We start from the raw sequence: 15,903 nt of genomic DNA, 5'->3' as shown, positions 1-15,903 counted from the left end.
GCCTTCTCTTCATTAGTGCAATCTACCCTGGAACGGCCAGTACTGTCCCATCTCTTGCAGGTGACTGTAGTACACCGGTACACAAACCACTGTCACTTCTGCCTTACCTGCAGAAGCCATCTCACTTCTCCTGCATGTGGTACTGACCCACCTCTCCAAATAGTCTGAACAACATCCACTGCAAGGTGCTGGGGGACTTGTGATGTTTCTGCAGCTCCAGTTGCTGTTCTGGGACAATACTTGCCAAGAACTGCCATTCATCCTCCTGGACAATGAGGATTTCCACATGAATTAGGAAATGCAAACTACCTAACAGGAAGCAAATGGTTTGCCTGCGGATGGTGTAGAGCCCAATGGACAGTCTTGGACTGCCGGTACTCTGCAGAATGGACAGAAACACACCCTGCAAGGGAACTCTTTCCCACATCAGACAAGTTTCCATGGCGTTCCCCTGTCAGCTTTCTGTCTCCCAGAGGTTACCCATCCCTCCACTACCAAAATACCAAGAAGAGTTGTGCCACTCTATCACACAGTGGACCATCACATCCCAAAGCAAATCACACACACCCCAAGCCAGACCCCTTGAGTGCCAGAAAGCACTTCTACATTCCTGCAAAGCTCTTACGAGATAAGGTCTCTGCACACATGCCCCATTTCTGTCATGCCTAAATCCTATGAGGGGAAGCTTGAGGTTAAACACCAAACAAATTGATACCTCATCTTAGGAGAGTCTCTCGGGAGTTATGGCAGTTCTTCCATGGTCTCCCTACACACACCAAATGTTGTTACTTCAGGGTATGCAATTCCTACATAAATTCTTCTTTAAAACCAAAAAAAGGGCTCCGCAACAGCACGGTGGACAAAAAGCACGGTTCGTCTGAGCAGCCACGGGTGCAGGCAGCAGAAAAAGCCACCTGGTGGCGATATGCTCGTGGAAGTGCTGCATTCCAAGACTCTAAAAGCTCCCTGGCAACATTTCAAGCGCTGTCGCCGTCTCCATCTTTTCTACAGGGACCAGGTAAGTGCGGATCAGGCCTGGTAGTCTGCCCGAGGAACGTGGCTGTGAAGGAGCACCCTGAAATGCTCAAGGCCTGATGTTTCAGCTGGCAAAATGGTAGTTATGCAGGTTATGCAGGTTATGGCAGGCAGAGTGTGGTTTAATGGCATCTTAATTGCAAGCTTCACTGCATTAGGAGTTTAAGTGGCTTTCACCAACTGGATCTTCCAACAGTGCTGCAGTCCTGCTAAACAAGTCAGAACACAGGCCAAAATTCTTTGCAATGAAACAGTAATCTCTAAGTATTGTGGGTTATTTGAGATACACAATTAAGTCAAAATCACTAATTACAACAGACTCAGCAATTTTTTCTACATTAAAGAAATTACCATTCATTTTCTAAAACCATTTATAATCTAGGCTGCTCTTCCTTAACAACTGCCACACCTGGAGTACTGCATCCTGCTCTGGGGTCACAAACAAACACAGGAAGGACATTGACCTGTTGGAGCAAGTCCAGAGGAGGAACACAAAGTTGATTAAGGGGCTGGAGCATCTCCCCTACAAGGAAAGGCTGAGAGAATTTGGATTGGGGATTGTTCAGCCTGGAAAAGAGGAGACTTCAGGGTGACGAAAATGTAGCCTTCCAGTATCTGAAAGGAGCCAACAAAAGAGCTGGAGAGTGGCTTCAAAGTGAGAGTAGGTTTAGATTAGTTAGAAAGAAATTTGTCACTGGGGGGGGGGTGGTGAGGCACTGAAACAGGTTGCCCAGAGAAGCTGTGGATGCCCCATCCCTGGAAGTGCTCAAGGGTGGTTTGGATGAAACTGAGCAACTCAGTCTAGTGAAAGGTGTGCTTGCCCATGGAAGGGGACTTGGAACTAGATGGTCTTTAAGCTCCCTTCCAACCAATATGTTACATAAATATGTAAGAAAATAAAATTGGAACCCTGCAATTAATTAAAAGTGATAGGGGGAAAAAAAGATACATTTAAGTTTATAATTTTGTTTATGCTGTTTTTTCTTTGGTTTGAGCTGTGAAAGTAGGAGCTTTATTTGGTGGAAAACACCATGGGTCCAAGATGAAATATGTAGCTCTGCATGTCTCAACTAATGCAAACACATATGCAGCTCAACAGGGATTACAGGGCATACAGTGCTTCCCAGAAACACTGCCTGGTCTGGCAGAGTATCTCAAATATGACTGATCACTGATACACATTATGGCTGCTGTTCATTTACCTTGCCACAGACTGTACTGGCTCCTACTGCTTTCAACCAGACATTGCTCCTGACGAACCTTATTGTAAGCACTTCACATAACTGCAAATCAAAAGAAAAAAAAAAAAAGAAGAAGAAGAAGGAAAAAAAAAAAAAAGCCTTCTGTAGTTAAAGCTGAGAAAAGCAGTTGTAGCCCTCGCCATAGTGGCTTAGGTCACTGTATGCCACCTCAAAGTCCCGGAAAACCAGGATCACGAAAGTAACAGCTTAGAAGAGTGTCTCGGGACTCACGGAGGCTCCTCCGTGTACACAAACTGTTACTATTTCAGGGTACACAATTCCTAAACTAATCCTTTAAAACAACAAAATCACCTAACAAGAAGAAAAATAAAAAAAATACCACTCATCTAAAAGAACTCCAAGATTTTTTTTTTTTTAAGTGGTTATGATTAATATATTGCATCCTGCTCAGTAAGCTGAAACACAGCTCAGCCCCAGCTCGAACAGAGCCCAGTCCCGCCGCCCCCCCGCCGCCTGCCCAGCCCGCGCCTTCCCCGGGGCCGCGGCGGTGCCGCGCCGCCTCCATCGCCGCCTATTTCGGGGCAGAGGCGGCGGGGCCGCTCGGCGGGCGGCGGCTCCGGTGAGTGGGGGCTTCGGGCGGGGGCAGCGGGCTCGCCCTCTCCGCCGGCGGGCGGGGGAGGCGGCGGCGGGCCCGGAGGGTTCCCGCGGCTCGGGAGCGGCAGAGGCCCGGGATGCGCGGCGGGCGCGGGCTCGGCGATGCGCGGCCCCTCGGGAAGCGGCGGCTGCGGCCTCCCGGGTGAGGCGCCGGGCCGGGGTCGGGCGGGCTCTGCCACCGCGGGCCCCCGCCGAACGCAGGCCGGGGCTTCCTGCTCCAAACGGGCGGGTGTTGGCGGAACGGGAGTGCTGAGCCTTCCTCCCTAAGGAAGGCTGGAGCCGGCGGTGTGGCCCGGGAGCGGTGTGTGCTCTCCCACGTGTGAGTGCCCGCGGTGAGCCCCGCTGCTGCCCTGCTGCCGGGGTGCCGGCCCGCTGTGACCTTGGGGAGCCGAGCTACGGCCTGCCCACGCGGGCCATTGCAAGGAGCAGCGCTTCCTTCTGCGTGCATCTCAGTCTTTGGAGAGTGCATCGGCAAGGAGAAACATCTGGGGCTGAAATAACATCTGCTTGCAGAGGACTCTGCAGGACCTGTTACACTTAGGCTTCTGTATTTCCAGGTTTGAGGTTTGGATTTGCTTTGGAAGTCACAGAGCAGTTGCTGCCTCGTTCTACCTACATGCAACTTTTAATAGAGTAGTGTTATTGCAAACAGGAAAAAAGAGGTACGTACTGATACTATACTAATTTAGTTTTGACTAAGACATAAATTGAAAGTGGGACTGTGCTAATATGGATCAGACAGCTAAACTTCCTTCTCTCTTAAAAGGTCCATATTTTTATAGGCATTTACTTTTTTCCTTCTGCTGCCAAGTTTTCTGTAGGTGATCTGGCATGTGCTCCCTTTGGGCACTGGCACGAGCCGATAAGCACTCAGCCTGATGAAAGCGGTGTACATTTTACTGAACGCAGGCAGTTGTTGCTCTCTAGTAATTCCTTTCATTCAAAGTCTGTCTCAATGATTTGTTTCTTTCTCTCCTAAATGAGAAGCAAAACTCGGAGTGCAGTGTGAACACTAATGAGATATATAGGATAACAAAGCATAATTTGGCCTTGGAGCCTCCGTTTTGAAGTAACACCCAGCGTGCTGTGCTGCCAGTGACAAAACAGTTCAAATCTGAAGGCACAATTATGAAATTACATGTGTTAGTGTCATTTATTGCAAAAGCAACGTTTTATTTTGTATTAAACTCATTTAGATTTATGTAACAGATTGGATGGGTAAAGTCACTGAGTGACAGTATTTGGCCTACTGGTGTATTTTTTTAATGTTAAGAATAATAAATCTGTTTAGAGACAGTCTTTCTTAAAGCCTTGGTTGTATTCAAGCATCTTATGTTTCTTTTGTACAAAGGATGTGGTTTATACAACGTGTGTTTTTATGATTCTTTCAAGGTAGCCTACTGGGAATTATGTTTCCCATTTATATTATGCCAAAATATATTTTGGGAGGTAACAGGCTTCAAAAGAAGGATTACAGTAGGTAGAGCAGTGAAAATTGTTCTGTTTACTGATGTACTGTGCTTGAAGACAGGCTTAAAAGCCAGTGAGGCACTAATTCTGTGTATTTGTGTGGGTTTTAAGACTCATGCAGCTTTTTGACAGCACTGCCAGAGAAGTGTCTTGCTCAGCAGCCCGGTTCTGAAACAGTGGGAGCTCTTTGGCTGAGTTATTTTACTCCAGATAAATAAGCTTGTTTTAACTGCTTGCCCAGTGAAAGTATCTTGCTGCAAACTTGAGAACTGAATTCATTTGAATGTTTTATTTCAAAGTGTTACATTTGTATTTCTGCTTTCCAGCTGCCTTCCTGAGAGACGAGGTGTAATTCTTATTTATAATATTCTGGTGGGGGTGGGGGACTTGCACTAGTAACATGACAGCCAGACACAATTCAAGATGTTCATGTTCATTCCCTTTCTACTCCTCTTCTGAAAGCCACCCAGTGTGCCTGTATCATCGTTGGTAGAGTTTCCTTAGTTGCTCTTCCCCACGAGCAGATTCTGTTTTGCTTTACAGGTGAGGAAATTAAATATTCCAGCATGAAATATTCCTGCCTTAGACACCTCAGGGAAGACTATGCCTCTATAATCAATATAAAAGTAACTTTCAGCACTCTTCCCTGGACATACTCTTTTGCTTTCATTTGAGAGATCCAGGGAGATAAGAAGCTGGAAAGCCCAAGTGAGCTGAACCTAGGTAGTGATACTCCAGGAGACCTGCCCAATGCAACAAAATCAGTCAAAATACAAATATGCTAAGTCTCATTCCTGACCACAACCATTTTCTGTCTCTAAATGGAAGAGTGGATCTGAAAGCACTCCTGTAATTCTTTCACCTGTCAAGTTATTGTAAACTGTGTATGTTTCATCTTTCTCTTCCCTCAGGAGACAAGTATTTCCATACCTAGCAGGAAACAGGAGACTTTGCTCTGAAATAACTGATAAACAAGTGTGAAGCATGAGGATCAACTCTGCTGTTCAGGCTGCTATTGACCTCACAGCAGGTGCTGCAGGTAATGCTTTATTGCACAAAACTTCTGAGATACAGTTTTAATGCCTTTGACAAATATAAAAGCAGTTTCCAGTTGCTATAAAAAGCCTCACCTTCTGTGTTTTAAGGGTATGAGGAGAAGCAGTGACCTCAGCCAGTGTTGTAACTATATCCCTATTGGTCCTCCCTGCTGAAACCCCTGCCACACAGTGAGGATATAACACCTTACTCAGACTAGTCATTTTCTATAAGGAGGTTTAAGTTCTGCTTACATGAGTTTAAGAATCAGTCAGAGTATCAGCAGAGTTTTGCAAAGAAGTCGATGTGTGAGTGATTGAGGTGCTGCTTTTGTCACAGGAACCGTCCCTGACTGAAAGGGACAGGAGGCTATCTGAAGGGTTTCTGGCTCAGACAACATCCTGGTGTGAATCTCTAAAACCTCTGAAGCTCAGTAGGAGAACTGATGATAAATTTGCGTAACTGACTTCCACTTCAGTCAAGTCTGTGCTGTAAAATTTTGCTGGACCAGTTGTGTGGGAATGGTTGCACTATCTCACTGATATTGCCATGTTGGTAATGTCTGTGGCTCAGGGATGCAATTTTGAACACTGCCAGGGAAAAGGGGTCTTTTTGACTTATAAGCTAACAGTGGTTATATGGAAAAGGTGGAAGATTTGTCTAACTTGCTTTGTAACTAGTTTAGACAATTTTAGTGATCTTTTTTTTCCCCACACAATAAATTACAGTCAGTCCTTTTATGACAATGTTAATGCCGTGAATATGACAGTATTAATGGTGCTAAATGCATTCAGTGGTAGTTATTTGAAGTCATTTGTCAGAGTGGAGGTTAACAGTGCAGTGAGAAAGCAAGGGGTAACACCACAAGTCTGGTGTGGCAATCTCTGCACTCTTTAGAAAAAATAATTAAGTAAGCAAACAGCTCATTTCTCCAGAAAATGTACAACCTGGTTTTACCTTCCTCTCCAGATACAGTCTTGACTACCTCATAAGTAATGACATATTGAGGCAAGCAAATTCTGGACAAGAATAAGTCATTTGGCTGTCTGTGGTCACAGTCCTTTACCTAGGATCTAAGCAACCTCTAATCCCTTCTTTCATTCAGTAGGACTCTTTTCCCCACCACTGCCATGTTATTATTAGGACCACACTTGTCTGAATGTTATAACAGATTTGACTTTTTGGGTTTCTGGTTTAATTTTGTAGTTGGGTTGGGTTTTTTATGACTCTTTACTGCTGGCTGGAAGAATTTTTATTTTTTTTTAATATATTTCAGGTAATAACTAGGACTCTTGGTCTTTATATTGAGGCTTACAAAGTTCCAGTTGCAGTTTACTAGGTTTTTTGCAATAACAGGCTTTTTGGAACAGCCATTCTGTCAACTTCCAGTTTTTCAGCTTTACATTTCAAACACCATTCCCGGTTTCTCTTGGATATCTTCCAACAGCCATTATTTTATTACAGGAACCTAGCATTTGTCCTGTAGATTAATATCTACCTGACTTCCCTGCAAATAACATTGTCTGATCCTTTCCAGCTCTGCTTTTCATTTGAAGCTCACATGGATGTTACTGGTCTGAGCCAGCTACTTTTCTCCTTGGTTATCCTTCCAGAGCAGGAAAACCTTTGTGCTTCCTTGCATGATTTGCTCTGAAGTTTTTAATGATCCATCTGGTTGAGAATGAGGTTTTATGGCAGCTAGATCCCGAGTTTCTCTCAAGTACCTCTTTGCAGAGAAGCAAGAATAATGTTATACAAATGTGTTCGCAAAGAGTAAAATGGATTGCAAATAACACTAGCTAAACAAATGCTTACTCTTCTCCCCACTTAAAAGAAAAATAACTAATCTTAATTGGATGCACAAATTTGTTTCCATTTCAGTTACTTTGCTATCTGCATTTACAGATAAATTAAGGAATGTAACAAAACCATGAACCCTATATAAGGTACATCTATCATGTGCTTCCTGTCAGGTATTTGCTGATAGATTGCTATTGTTGTTTCTTAATGAAAAAGTGTAACATCAGCTCTTCCTGCAGACTACAGAACTGAGTTAGATCTTGCAGAAGAACACTGCACTGTGAGCAAAACGGTTACTGATGACATTGATGGAAATACCGCACAAGTTTTCAGGGTATTGACCTTGCAGTCCAGTTTGGAGAAGATAGCACATTGAGAAACTTTGCCCTTTTGCCCTTTTTCAGCTTATACTCAACACTTCCTTCCAGTCTGGAAAGAAACATGCTTAAGAGCTATCTGGAGTTTTGAAGTAAAGAGTTTGATTCTTTGGTTATCAATTTATTATGTATGATCAGTTTAGCAGTCTCAGCAGTCTTCCTCTTGTCCTGGAGATATCACTTGATTACTAATCTTTCAGGGTTGGGATTTTTTTGCTATTACTGGAATGTAAAATCAGAGATGTCTTCTGAACCACTGCACTAATGGGCAAAGGAAAATGTTATTTAACTCATTGACACAAGTGACTTGATTGCAGAACAATACCTCTATTTCAGTACAAGTTTATAAAAGGGAACAGATTCATTTAGAAGCTTGCTTTTCATGAGATAAAGAAATGTTTAATGAGAATCATGCCGTTACTGCTCCTTTGCCTGACTTTTTTTTTTCTTAAGGTAACTAAATTCACCAGTGACAATTGATGCCATTGTGCTAAAATCAGTGCACTTGTCTTTTCCTACGGAGAATGAATTAATTTTTGCTTTCTGTGTGATTTTCCTTATATTGGTGCTTCAGCATAGATGTTGCAGTTTGATAACCTTCAGCCACTCTGTTAACTTCCATTGCTTGCCTAGGTGGGACTGCCTGTGTGGCGACTGGCCAGCCCTTTGACACTGCAAAGGTGAAGATGCAGACGTTCCCCAACATGTACAAAGGACTTGTTGACTGTTTTGTCAAAACCTATAAGCAAGTGGGATTTCGAGGCTTCTACAAGGGAACCACACCAGCGCTTGTAGCCAACATTGCAGAGAACTCCGTTCTGTTCATGTGCTATGGATTTTGCCAACAAATTGTGAGAAGAATTGTTGGAGTAGACAGGAAAACAAAGCTCAGGTTAGTAATAAATATATAGTTTGTATTTTAAAATAAATAAGTATATAAAATTTCATGCAATTGCTCTTTGCCAATACTGTACTGTCAGGGTGCAAGTGAGGTCCCCGTCTCTCTTCTGATGGTGTACAGTGTAGTAAATTTTGGAATATAGGCCTTAGTGTGACAATATAGTGTCTAATATAACAGATCCATCTACTAACCAGTCACTGCAGCTGGCTTGTTTAGATGATCACGGCTTAACTGGAGTACTCAAGACCTGGAACGTTTTTACCAATAGGATTGAGCATTTCAACACCTGAAAGTTAGAATTCCCTTAATTTCTAGGTTGTTCTGATTTTGCAGGGGAGGTAGTGGCTCTTATTACAAGGAGGCATACTAAGGCGGAAGGGCACTTTTCTAATACTGTCTTGCTTTAAAAAATGTCTTTATTTAAGGTTCAAAAGCTTGCTCACATTACAAAACCCTTACCTTTTCCTACCCATTGAAATGTAGGAGGTAGGCCTACTAGCAGTATGTTTCACTTCTTCACCATCTTTTGTGATCATCCTGGAAGGTAGACCACAGATGTGCAGAGGTCCTAGGATCATCTCACATGACTGAGGCACCATGCTCATGCTGGATGTAGGGAAGGTAGTGTAGGAAACTGAAACAGTACACTGGTGCATTACTCTGTCTTTGGAGCTGGATACAGAATGGGAATGTGAGTATGCATCAACAGCAAGCACCTTTGGTATCTGACAGTTCTTTCCTTGGTCAGGTAATGGTGGTTTTCAGATCCAAGATGGCTCTGTAATGCCTTGTTGATTCAAGGTCATATAGTGTGACTGCAAAGCTGCTCCACAACAAAACATTAAAGAATTTAAGTTTACTTGAAAGATTGTCCCTTGGTGTCATTTCCTTATTCTCTTCATCTAGATCATTGTGTATATGATATATATAACTTATATATATCTTATACCTTATATATATATATACCTTATATATATCTTATGAGGTACATATAAGAGAGAATTGTATTGACATGGTCTTCAGCAGGGCCCTGATGAGAACATGTGGTCTGTCCAGGACACCCCCACCCATTTTTATTACACTGTTACACTTTCAAAAAAGGACAAACTATAAAACATTTTTCAGTTAAAGGAATACATGTCACTGATGCATAGGTCACAAAGAAAAGAAGAGAGGAATGCTAAATTCTGTTTATCTTTTAATATATGCTTAGTTCAACCAACAGATTTCATTTCATGCTGAAGTCTAATGTGAGACAAAATGGGAAGAGAAGTGCTAAATTCCAGTCACTGCTCTGCAGGCAGTTACTGATTTCTTCCACTTTGAAAGTTGTCATTACTGCCATATCTGAATGTCACAAGCTTCACGTCAAGAACTTGAGTTTTGTGATGCTTCAAGGTGAAAAGCTGTAGCTTTAATATCTGATACTATAGATGTATCAAACTGCTGGGCACAAGGCAAGCATCTCCCTTGGATGGAAAGAATTTCTGTGCTGCAGTGAGATCAGTCTCAGCTGCGCTGACTCCCCGGGTTCTGAAAGAGAAGCTCCACTTCTGTGCTATTGTGCAGCTCCTGTCCAAAACACTAGTGTCTGTGGGAGCTTGTTCAAAATGTATCATAAAGCAGTGTTGCCCTGGAGTAACAGCCTTTTGAGTCCTGGCAGTTTAGCAACCCAGAATCTGTGGTACGTGTAAAATCACCACAAAATAAGCCTCAGTTTTGGAACATTGAGTCCCTACAGATGACAGTGCTGTCTTACTTGTGGTGTGGTTTATGTTTGTGCTGTCTCTGATTCACATGGTTGCATTCATAGCAGCACACCCATACAATGATTACAGTGATCCATTGTGCCTGCTTTCAGTTTTCTAGCATCTTCCTCTGAAAGCCTTTATTAATACTGGTAAGGTGAATTTGACATCTATCTATATGAAGTGATTATTGCTCTTATTCTCTTTTGAGAAAGTAATTCGTAACTAAAAGTTGCCCAGTAAAACAAGTCTATGGAAATCTTTATAAATGCTATCAAATCTTCTCTTCCTGGCTTTTATTCTGCTGCAATCACTGAAGTATAGCAAAAAGGGTAGAGGTTGCAGTATATCTCTTTGGTGTCAAAAGGGTGTCTTTCAGTTGTGTAAGAAAATGGGAATAGGTTTTTCCTGCCTCTGGTTCAAGTAACTGTCCTTTGCCCTTGAGAATCTTTCCACCAAGACTTTCTTTCCACCAAGTCAGTTTTTCTTGATGCTATTCAGGGTACAAGTCCAGGAAGCTGATTGCTGGTGTGTTGGTTCTACTGCACTAAAGTTCAGTGCCCAAATACCTTCTGCAGTTTCTTTCTTGCAGTGATCTACAGAATGCTGCTGCAGGCTCCTTTGCCTCTGCCTTTGCCACCCTTGTTCTCTGTCCCACAGAGCTGGTGAAGTGCCGGCTGCAGGCTATGCATGAAATGCAGTTGTCAGGAAAGATAATCCAGGGACACAAGTAAGTATACACCCTGCTTAGTATCTCTGAAACCCTTTCTTATGTATTATTTCTTCAAATCCTGTGTTGGCTCAGTGTCACATTTGTAGTGCACTGCTAACCAGAGGAGAGTTGTGGCTGGGAGGGTCATAGCCTGCAGACCTTCTGGGTGATAGTAAAGCTGGATGCCAGTGAAGGGCTCCTTCAGGATCCTTCAGATCTTGCTCCTCAGAGCAGGATTTTGCTCTAAGTCTTACATGAATCCAATTATTTGCCCAATAGGTCTCACCATTAACTGTTGCTGCAGTTGCCTATTGTTCTATAACCTCTTATTATCTGGCTAGTATCACTGACTGGATCAACCTCTCTCAGTACAGTTTGGTCAGTAGTGAAGGGTGTTATCCAAAAGGATGGTCCCCTTGGATTTTATCGTGGCCTGTCCAGCACTTTGCTGCGGGAAGTCCCAGGCTACTTCTTCTTCTTTGGAGGGTATGAACTGAGCCGGACATTCTTTGCCTCTGGGAGACCAAAAGATGAATTAGGTATGGTACCTTTTTACAGGTGGGTTTTAGCATGCTGTCATGAGGGACGTAAAGGAGAGTGTATCTTCCCTGAAGATATACTAATGATGTTGTAAAATATATGCAAAATGAAGGAAATTAGGCATATTAAATATGGAGGGCTGTATTTTGTGTATCTATAGTAATAAATTATTGAAGTGACCATTTTCCAATGAAACAGGATGCATCATAAATAGAGAATTAATACAATGAGCTAACACTACAAAACTGCGGAAATATCTGACCCCACAGTGTAACACAAGACATTTCAGCTGGCATTCAGAGTGATTTTGAAGTATTTAGCTGCATTCCCTTGAACAGTGTGTTCAAGTATATGCTGAACTGTATGCTGACCATTAGATATAGTTACACTGATAGTAAGAGAACACTGAGATTGAAAATTAGAAATGAAAAAAAACAGTGATGCAAGAATAAAGATTGCCTGTTTCCTGGTAAAAGACTGAACCAGTAATACTTTGTCTTGCGTGGAGTCAGGATTTCAGCTGCATGCATTTTGGACTTGTAACAAAACACTTAAAAACATCTGATCTGAAACACAAAATTGGGGTACATCATGAAAGAAATGACCGATCACAAAATAACTCCACTGTACCAAATAAATCTCTGTATATGTGATTAGTAGCACTATATGATGTTACTCTAAGCCATTTCACAATTAACCTTGGAAGGTTATTACAAGTGTTAAAAAAGTGAATTTAGTTAATAGAGTTAAAGTTGAACTTTGAGTTACAGTTTTTTAGCATGGCAAATAATCTAAGAGGTGCTCTTTATAATCTCTGAGTTTCTAGTTAAGACTTGCAATTTACCAGTGGCTGAAATTAACTTAAAGGTTATTGAGAGAACAGAAACTGCTCTTTTGTCATAAGCAGGTTCCTCTGTTCCCTTTGAATCCTGTAGATGAAATAATGTTATATTTGTGTTGGGGAAAGTGTGGTGTATAAAAGCATATTTCTTAACTTTTAGGTCCCATTCCTTTGTTACTGAGCGGAGGTTTCGGAGGCAGCTGTCTGTGGATTGCTGTGTATCCTGTGGACTGTGTCAAATCTAGAATTCAGGTTCTTTCAATGGCTGGAAAACAGGCAGGCTTTATGGGAACATTTTTAACTGTTGTGAGAACGGAAGGTGAGTATGCAAGCAGATCAACTGAATCTATAAGGCTGCAGACTGAAATCTATACCCTCCAATACCCAAAATTACTTAAGAAACCTAGTACAGTGATCATGTGTTAGAGACAGACAATAACTGTTTCTAGCAAACAAGTATCTACTTCATGTAGTGTGGGAAGCTTGGAATCTAGAAACTGAGACCTACTACATCTTCCCTGCCTCTTGGTTCAGGAGATGATGATTCACTTAAACCTAACAGAAAACTACTATGCATTAAAAGCAAATAATGAAATGAGCTCTATTACCTGTGACCAAACCTATACATGAAAACTAAAGGAACTAGGTAAGTTTCATGCAGAAGTTTTCTTCACCTCTAAGAGTTAATATGTGGCTGAGGATTGATTTATCAAACAGCCCTATCCAGCCTGGCAACTTGAGGCATCTACTTCAGCATCTCCTCTCTGGAAATGGCCTTTGTCAGGTGCTTTGGAAGAGGGTCTGAGAATATACATGGCAGCAGATATGAATTCTGGCCCCATTGCTAGATAAGACTCCCAAGAAGAGTCTGACTTGGGATACAGTTCTAACATAGTCCTGCTGCCCCCTTGCCAGCTGTGGTACAGCCATTGTCAAGTTATCTCAGCTGACCAAGACCTAGTCATACCTGAAATAAGCATCTAGTATAAGCCCTTACATGGCTAAACTCCTGTTACAACATTAAATACTCCCATATCAATATCCAGTACCACTACAATCAGTAGCTACACTAGTGAGTTCAGCTCTCTGTGTTCATGCTCCTCTAAGCAGAAGCATTGCTTAGTATCCTACAAAGGTAAGAGCACAGTAGTTGATGCACAGTCACTTTAATAAATTGATAACTGGCTCTGGTTTTATTTCCAGGTGTGCTTGCCTTGTATTCTGGACTAACGCCAACTATGATCCGTGCATTTGTGGCCAACGGGGCACTATTCCTTGCCTACGAGTACAGCCGGAAACTTATGATGAAACAAATAGATTCTTACTGATACCATCTAGCAGACCAAGAACAAGAGATTGTTTAAGGGTCTTTTAAATAAATGATGAAAAACACATAGATCACATGATGGTCTGAGCAGAACCAAATCAGTGACCTAATTTTAGGAGCTCAATTCCACTTTAAGATTTGTAATCTTTTAAAATCAGGTGAGTTTATGGAGGTGTGTACATGTTGCTTGAATTGCACAAGCAGAACTATTTCCCCTCTTACAGATTCTGCACTAGGTACACTGCATGTCATAAATGTCTTTCCTGACCTGTAATGGTGCTAAAAATATTTACACTGACCTGTGGGGTTTAAGGTAATATGCAAGAGTAGGTTGTGATTTGTCTACAACAAAGCACTGGTTTTAAAACTGCTGCAGTTGTGACCTTTTGCAGTTGTTATCTGATGCAAAACAACGTCAGTTCTTGTCTAATCTTCCTGAGTATAGGTGACTTGGACATACTCCTCACCTAGGGAGACCTTTCCTTCTCCAGCTATACCCCCTGTCCTGCTCCATCTCACTTCTGCTCTGTGACTTGATAAGTTAATGGCAAAGGCATCTGACTTACATACTGTCCTAGTGAATGGGTTTATAGAAGTAGGAAACATTCACCCCCTACCTCATATGAGACTTAGAGCCCAAGATAGGCCTGCAGTTTTGATAAAAGCAGTACAGTAACAACATTAAGAAGGCTATATTGCATTGTATTGTTTTCTAAATCCTTTCAAGAAGTGCTGGAGTATGCTAACAATACTTAATAACAGTGCTTAACAATAGGGACAGTGCTGGAAATAGCTGCTGCTTCTGAGCACAGAACTGTAACTTTGTGCAGGCTCCCATTTAGGTCACCTTGGCATGAATGAGGCCACATGCTGGAAGGAGAGGAAGCTGAAGAGGAACAGACAGCCAGAACTGACACCATGGGCTCTGATATAGCAGTCTTACTGGGGCAGGAGTCTTGGCCTTGCTGTGCCTCTTCAGCTGAGTGGAAAAGCTGGTTTGACTGGATAGCTTGTATCACCTTCAGGCCTGGAGGGCATGGCCTCCTTGGTCTTGGTACTTGATTAACCGTGCAGTTACTCAGTATTACCGAAAATGATGCAGCGACACCTCTTTCCAGATGCCACTTTTGTTCTTCAAGAAGAATGCACTGTGTACGAGCATGCTCTGCTTTGTGACAAGCAGCTACTGCCTTATCTTGGAATAAGCCGAGCAGGTCTTAGAGCAGCACAAACTTCTGGAGCTGTACAGAGATGCTTCCTGAGTGCTCTAAGTGCAGCCCACCAGTGTGAGGAGAGTGGGGGGCATAGAGACCTTTAACTTGCTGAGATCATCACAGCTACATGGAGAGTAGCAGCTTGTCGCAGAAACCACATTTGCCAGTGACAGATAACAGTCAGAGCAGGAACAACCTAGTTTTATATGTTACAGCTTCCCTTTCAGATCCCAGAAATAGGAACAAGCTTTAAGCATAGATGAAATCACCCCAATACCTGCTGCTTCTTGCAGTGGAGCCAGGGTGCACTTAAACTGGCTCATTCCTTGCATTGTTGCAGCCTCTGTGATGGAAGTTGGTTGCTGCAGTTCCACAAAATCTCATTCCAGCCTCCAAGTGCAAAAAGAACAATTCACCTCCCTTTCACATACCATGAGAAAAGGCAGTTAAAGCAGGTCATGGCTGAAGAATCTTCAGTGTCTGTTGCACTGAATATACTTTGACTGACTGGTACACTGGGGCAGCACTACTCTGCATTGCCAGTATTTTAAAATAAATTTATACCAAATGTTCAAATTATTCAGGTAGGAAGATGAAGCTTTAAGAGTTTGTTAGCCCTCCCCTTCTTTTCCAAGTTGTCTAGCTAAGAGAAATAGTATATTTGTACATGGTTCTAGTAGTTATGAAAAGGTGAGGACAGACTCCACCTCAGTGGAATATTTCAATCTATTTCTTAGATTTGTCTTTGCTTTCATTTTTTAAAGCTCATGTTGCAGTTTTTTAATACAAAAATTGAAGCTTCAAGAGAAGCAGGGTATTTAAAACAACCTACAGCAAGAAGCTGGTGGCATTTTTGAGAGTTTACCTTCTGAAGTTGATGTAAGCAGTAGTTTTTCCATTCAGAGCTGCTTAAGCTGTACACGTGTATCAGTTGTTCAGCTAAAAACTTCATGATGTTGGTATAGAAATTCACAGAAATAAAGTTAAATTTGATTAACTGAGTACTTGATGATTGTTTATGCCATTTAACAAGCTCATCTAGCTGAG

The 15,903-nt window shown here is 42.2% G+C and overlaps 1 protein-coding gene across 3 annotated transcripts; it reads left to right on the top strand.

The window, feature by feature from the left end:
• Positions 1-2,765: 2,765 nt before the first annotated feature.
• SLC25A15 (solute carrier family 25 member 15) lies at positions 2,766-15,857 on the top strand. 3 transcript variants are annotated; one of them, XM_014257151.2, is made up of 8 exons: positions 2,766-2,856; positions 3,449-3,553; positions 5,273-5,400; positions 8,207-8,465; positions 10,815-10,952; positions 11,304-11,473; positions 12,476-12,634; positions 13,519-15,857. In XM_014257151.2, the coding sequence occupies exons 3-8, from the start codon at positions 5,346-5,348 to the stop codon at positions 13,641-13,643; spliced, it is 906 nt and encodes a 301-aa protein (XP_014112626.1). In that variant the 5' UTR covers positions 2,766-2,856; positions 3,449-3,553; positions 5,273-5,345; the 3' UTR covers positions 13,644-15,857. The 3 variants fall into 3 exon arrangements, with proteins under 3 accessions (XP_014112626.1, XP_087908317.1, XP_005516389.1); XM_088052191.1 differs by lacking the exon at positions 2,766-2,856 and adding an exon at positions 3,007-3,033; XM_005516332.3 differs by lacking the exon at positions 2,766-2,856 and having other exon boundaries at positions 3,145-3,553.
• The last annotated feature ends 46 nt before the right edge of the window (positions 15,858-15,903 follow it).

Source organism: Pseudopodoces humilis, chromosome 2 (genome assembly GCF_049639895.1).
Source record: "Pseudopodoces humilis isolate 2021_Gansu_Grassland_sample_001 chromosome 2, ASM4963989v1, whole genome shotgun sequence".
In the NCBI taxonomy this organism is placed as follows: domain Eukaryota; kingdom Metazoa; phylum Chordata; class Aves; order Passeriformes; family Paridae; genus Pseudopodoces; species Pseudopodoces humilis.
Note: the sequence above shows the minus strand (reverse complement) of the source record. Positions and strands in the feature narration are given on the sequence as shown.

Excerpts from the sequence above, each read along its gene's own strand:
- SLC25A15 (XM_014257151.2), top strand. The coding sequence starts at position 5,346 with ATGAGGATCAACTCTGCTGTTCAGGCTGCTATTGACCTCACAGCAGGT. Across the intron at positions 8,466-10,814 it reads GACAGGAAAACAAAGCTCAG|TGATCTACAGAATGCTGCTG; the intron begins GTTAGTAATAAA and ends TCTTTCTTGCAG. Across the intron at positions 10,953-11,303 it reads AAGATAATCCAGGGACACAA|TACAGTTTGGTCAGTAGTGA; the intron begins GTAAGTATACAC and ends AACCTCTCTCAG.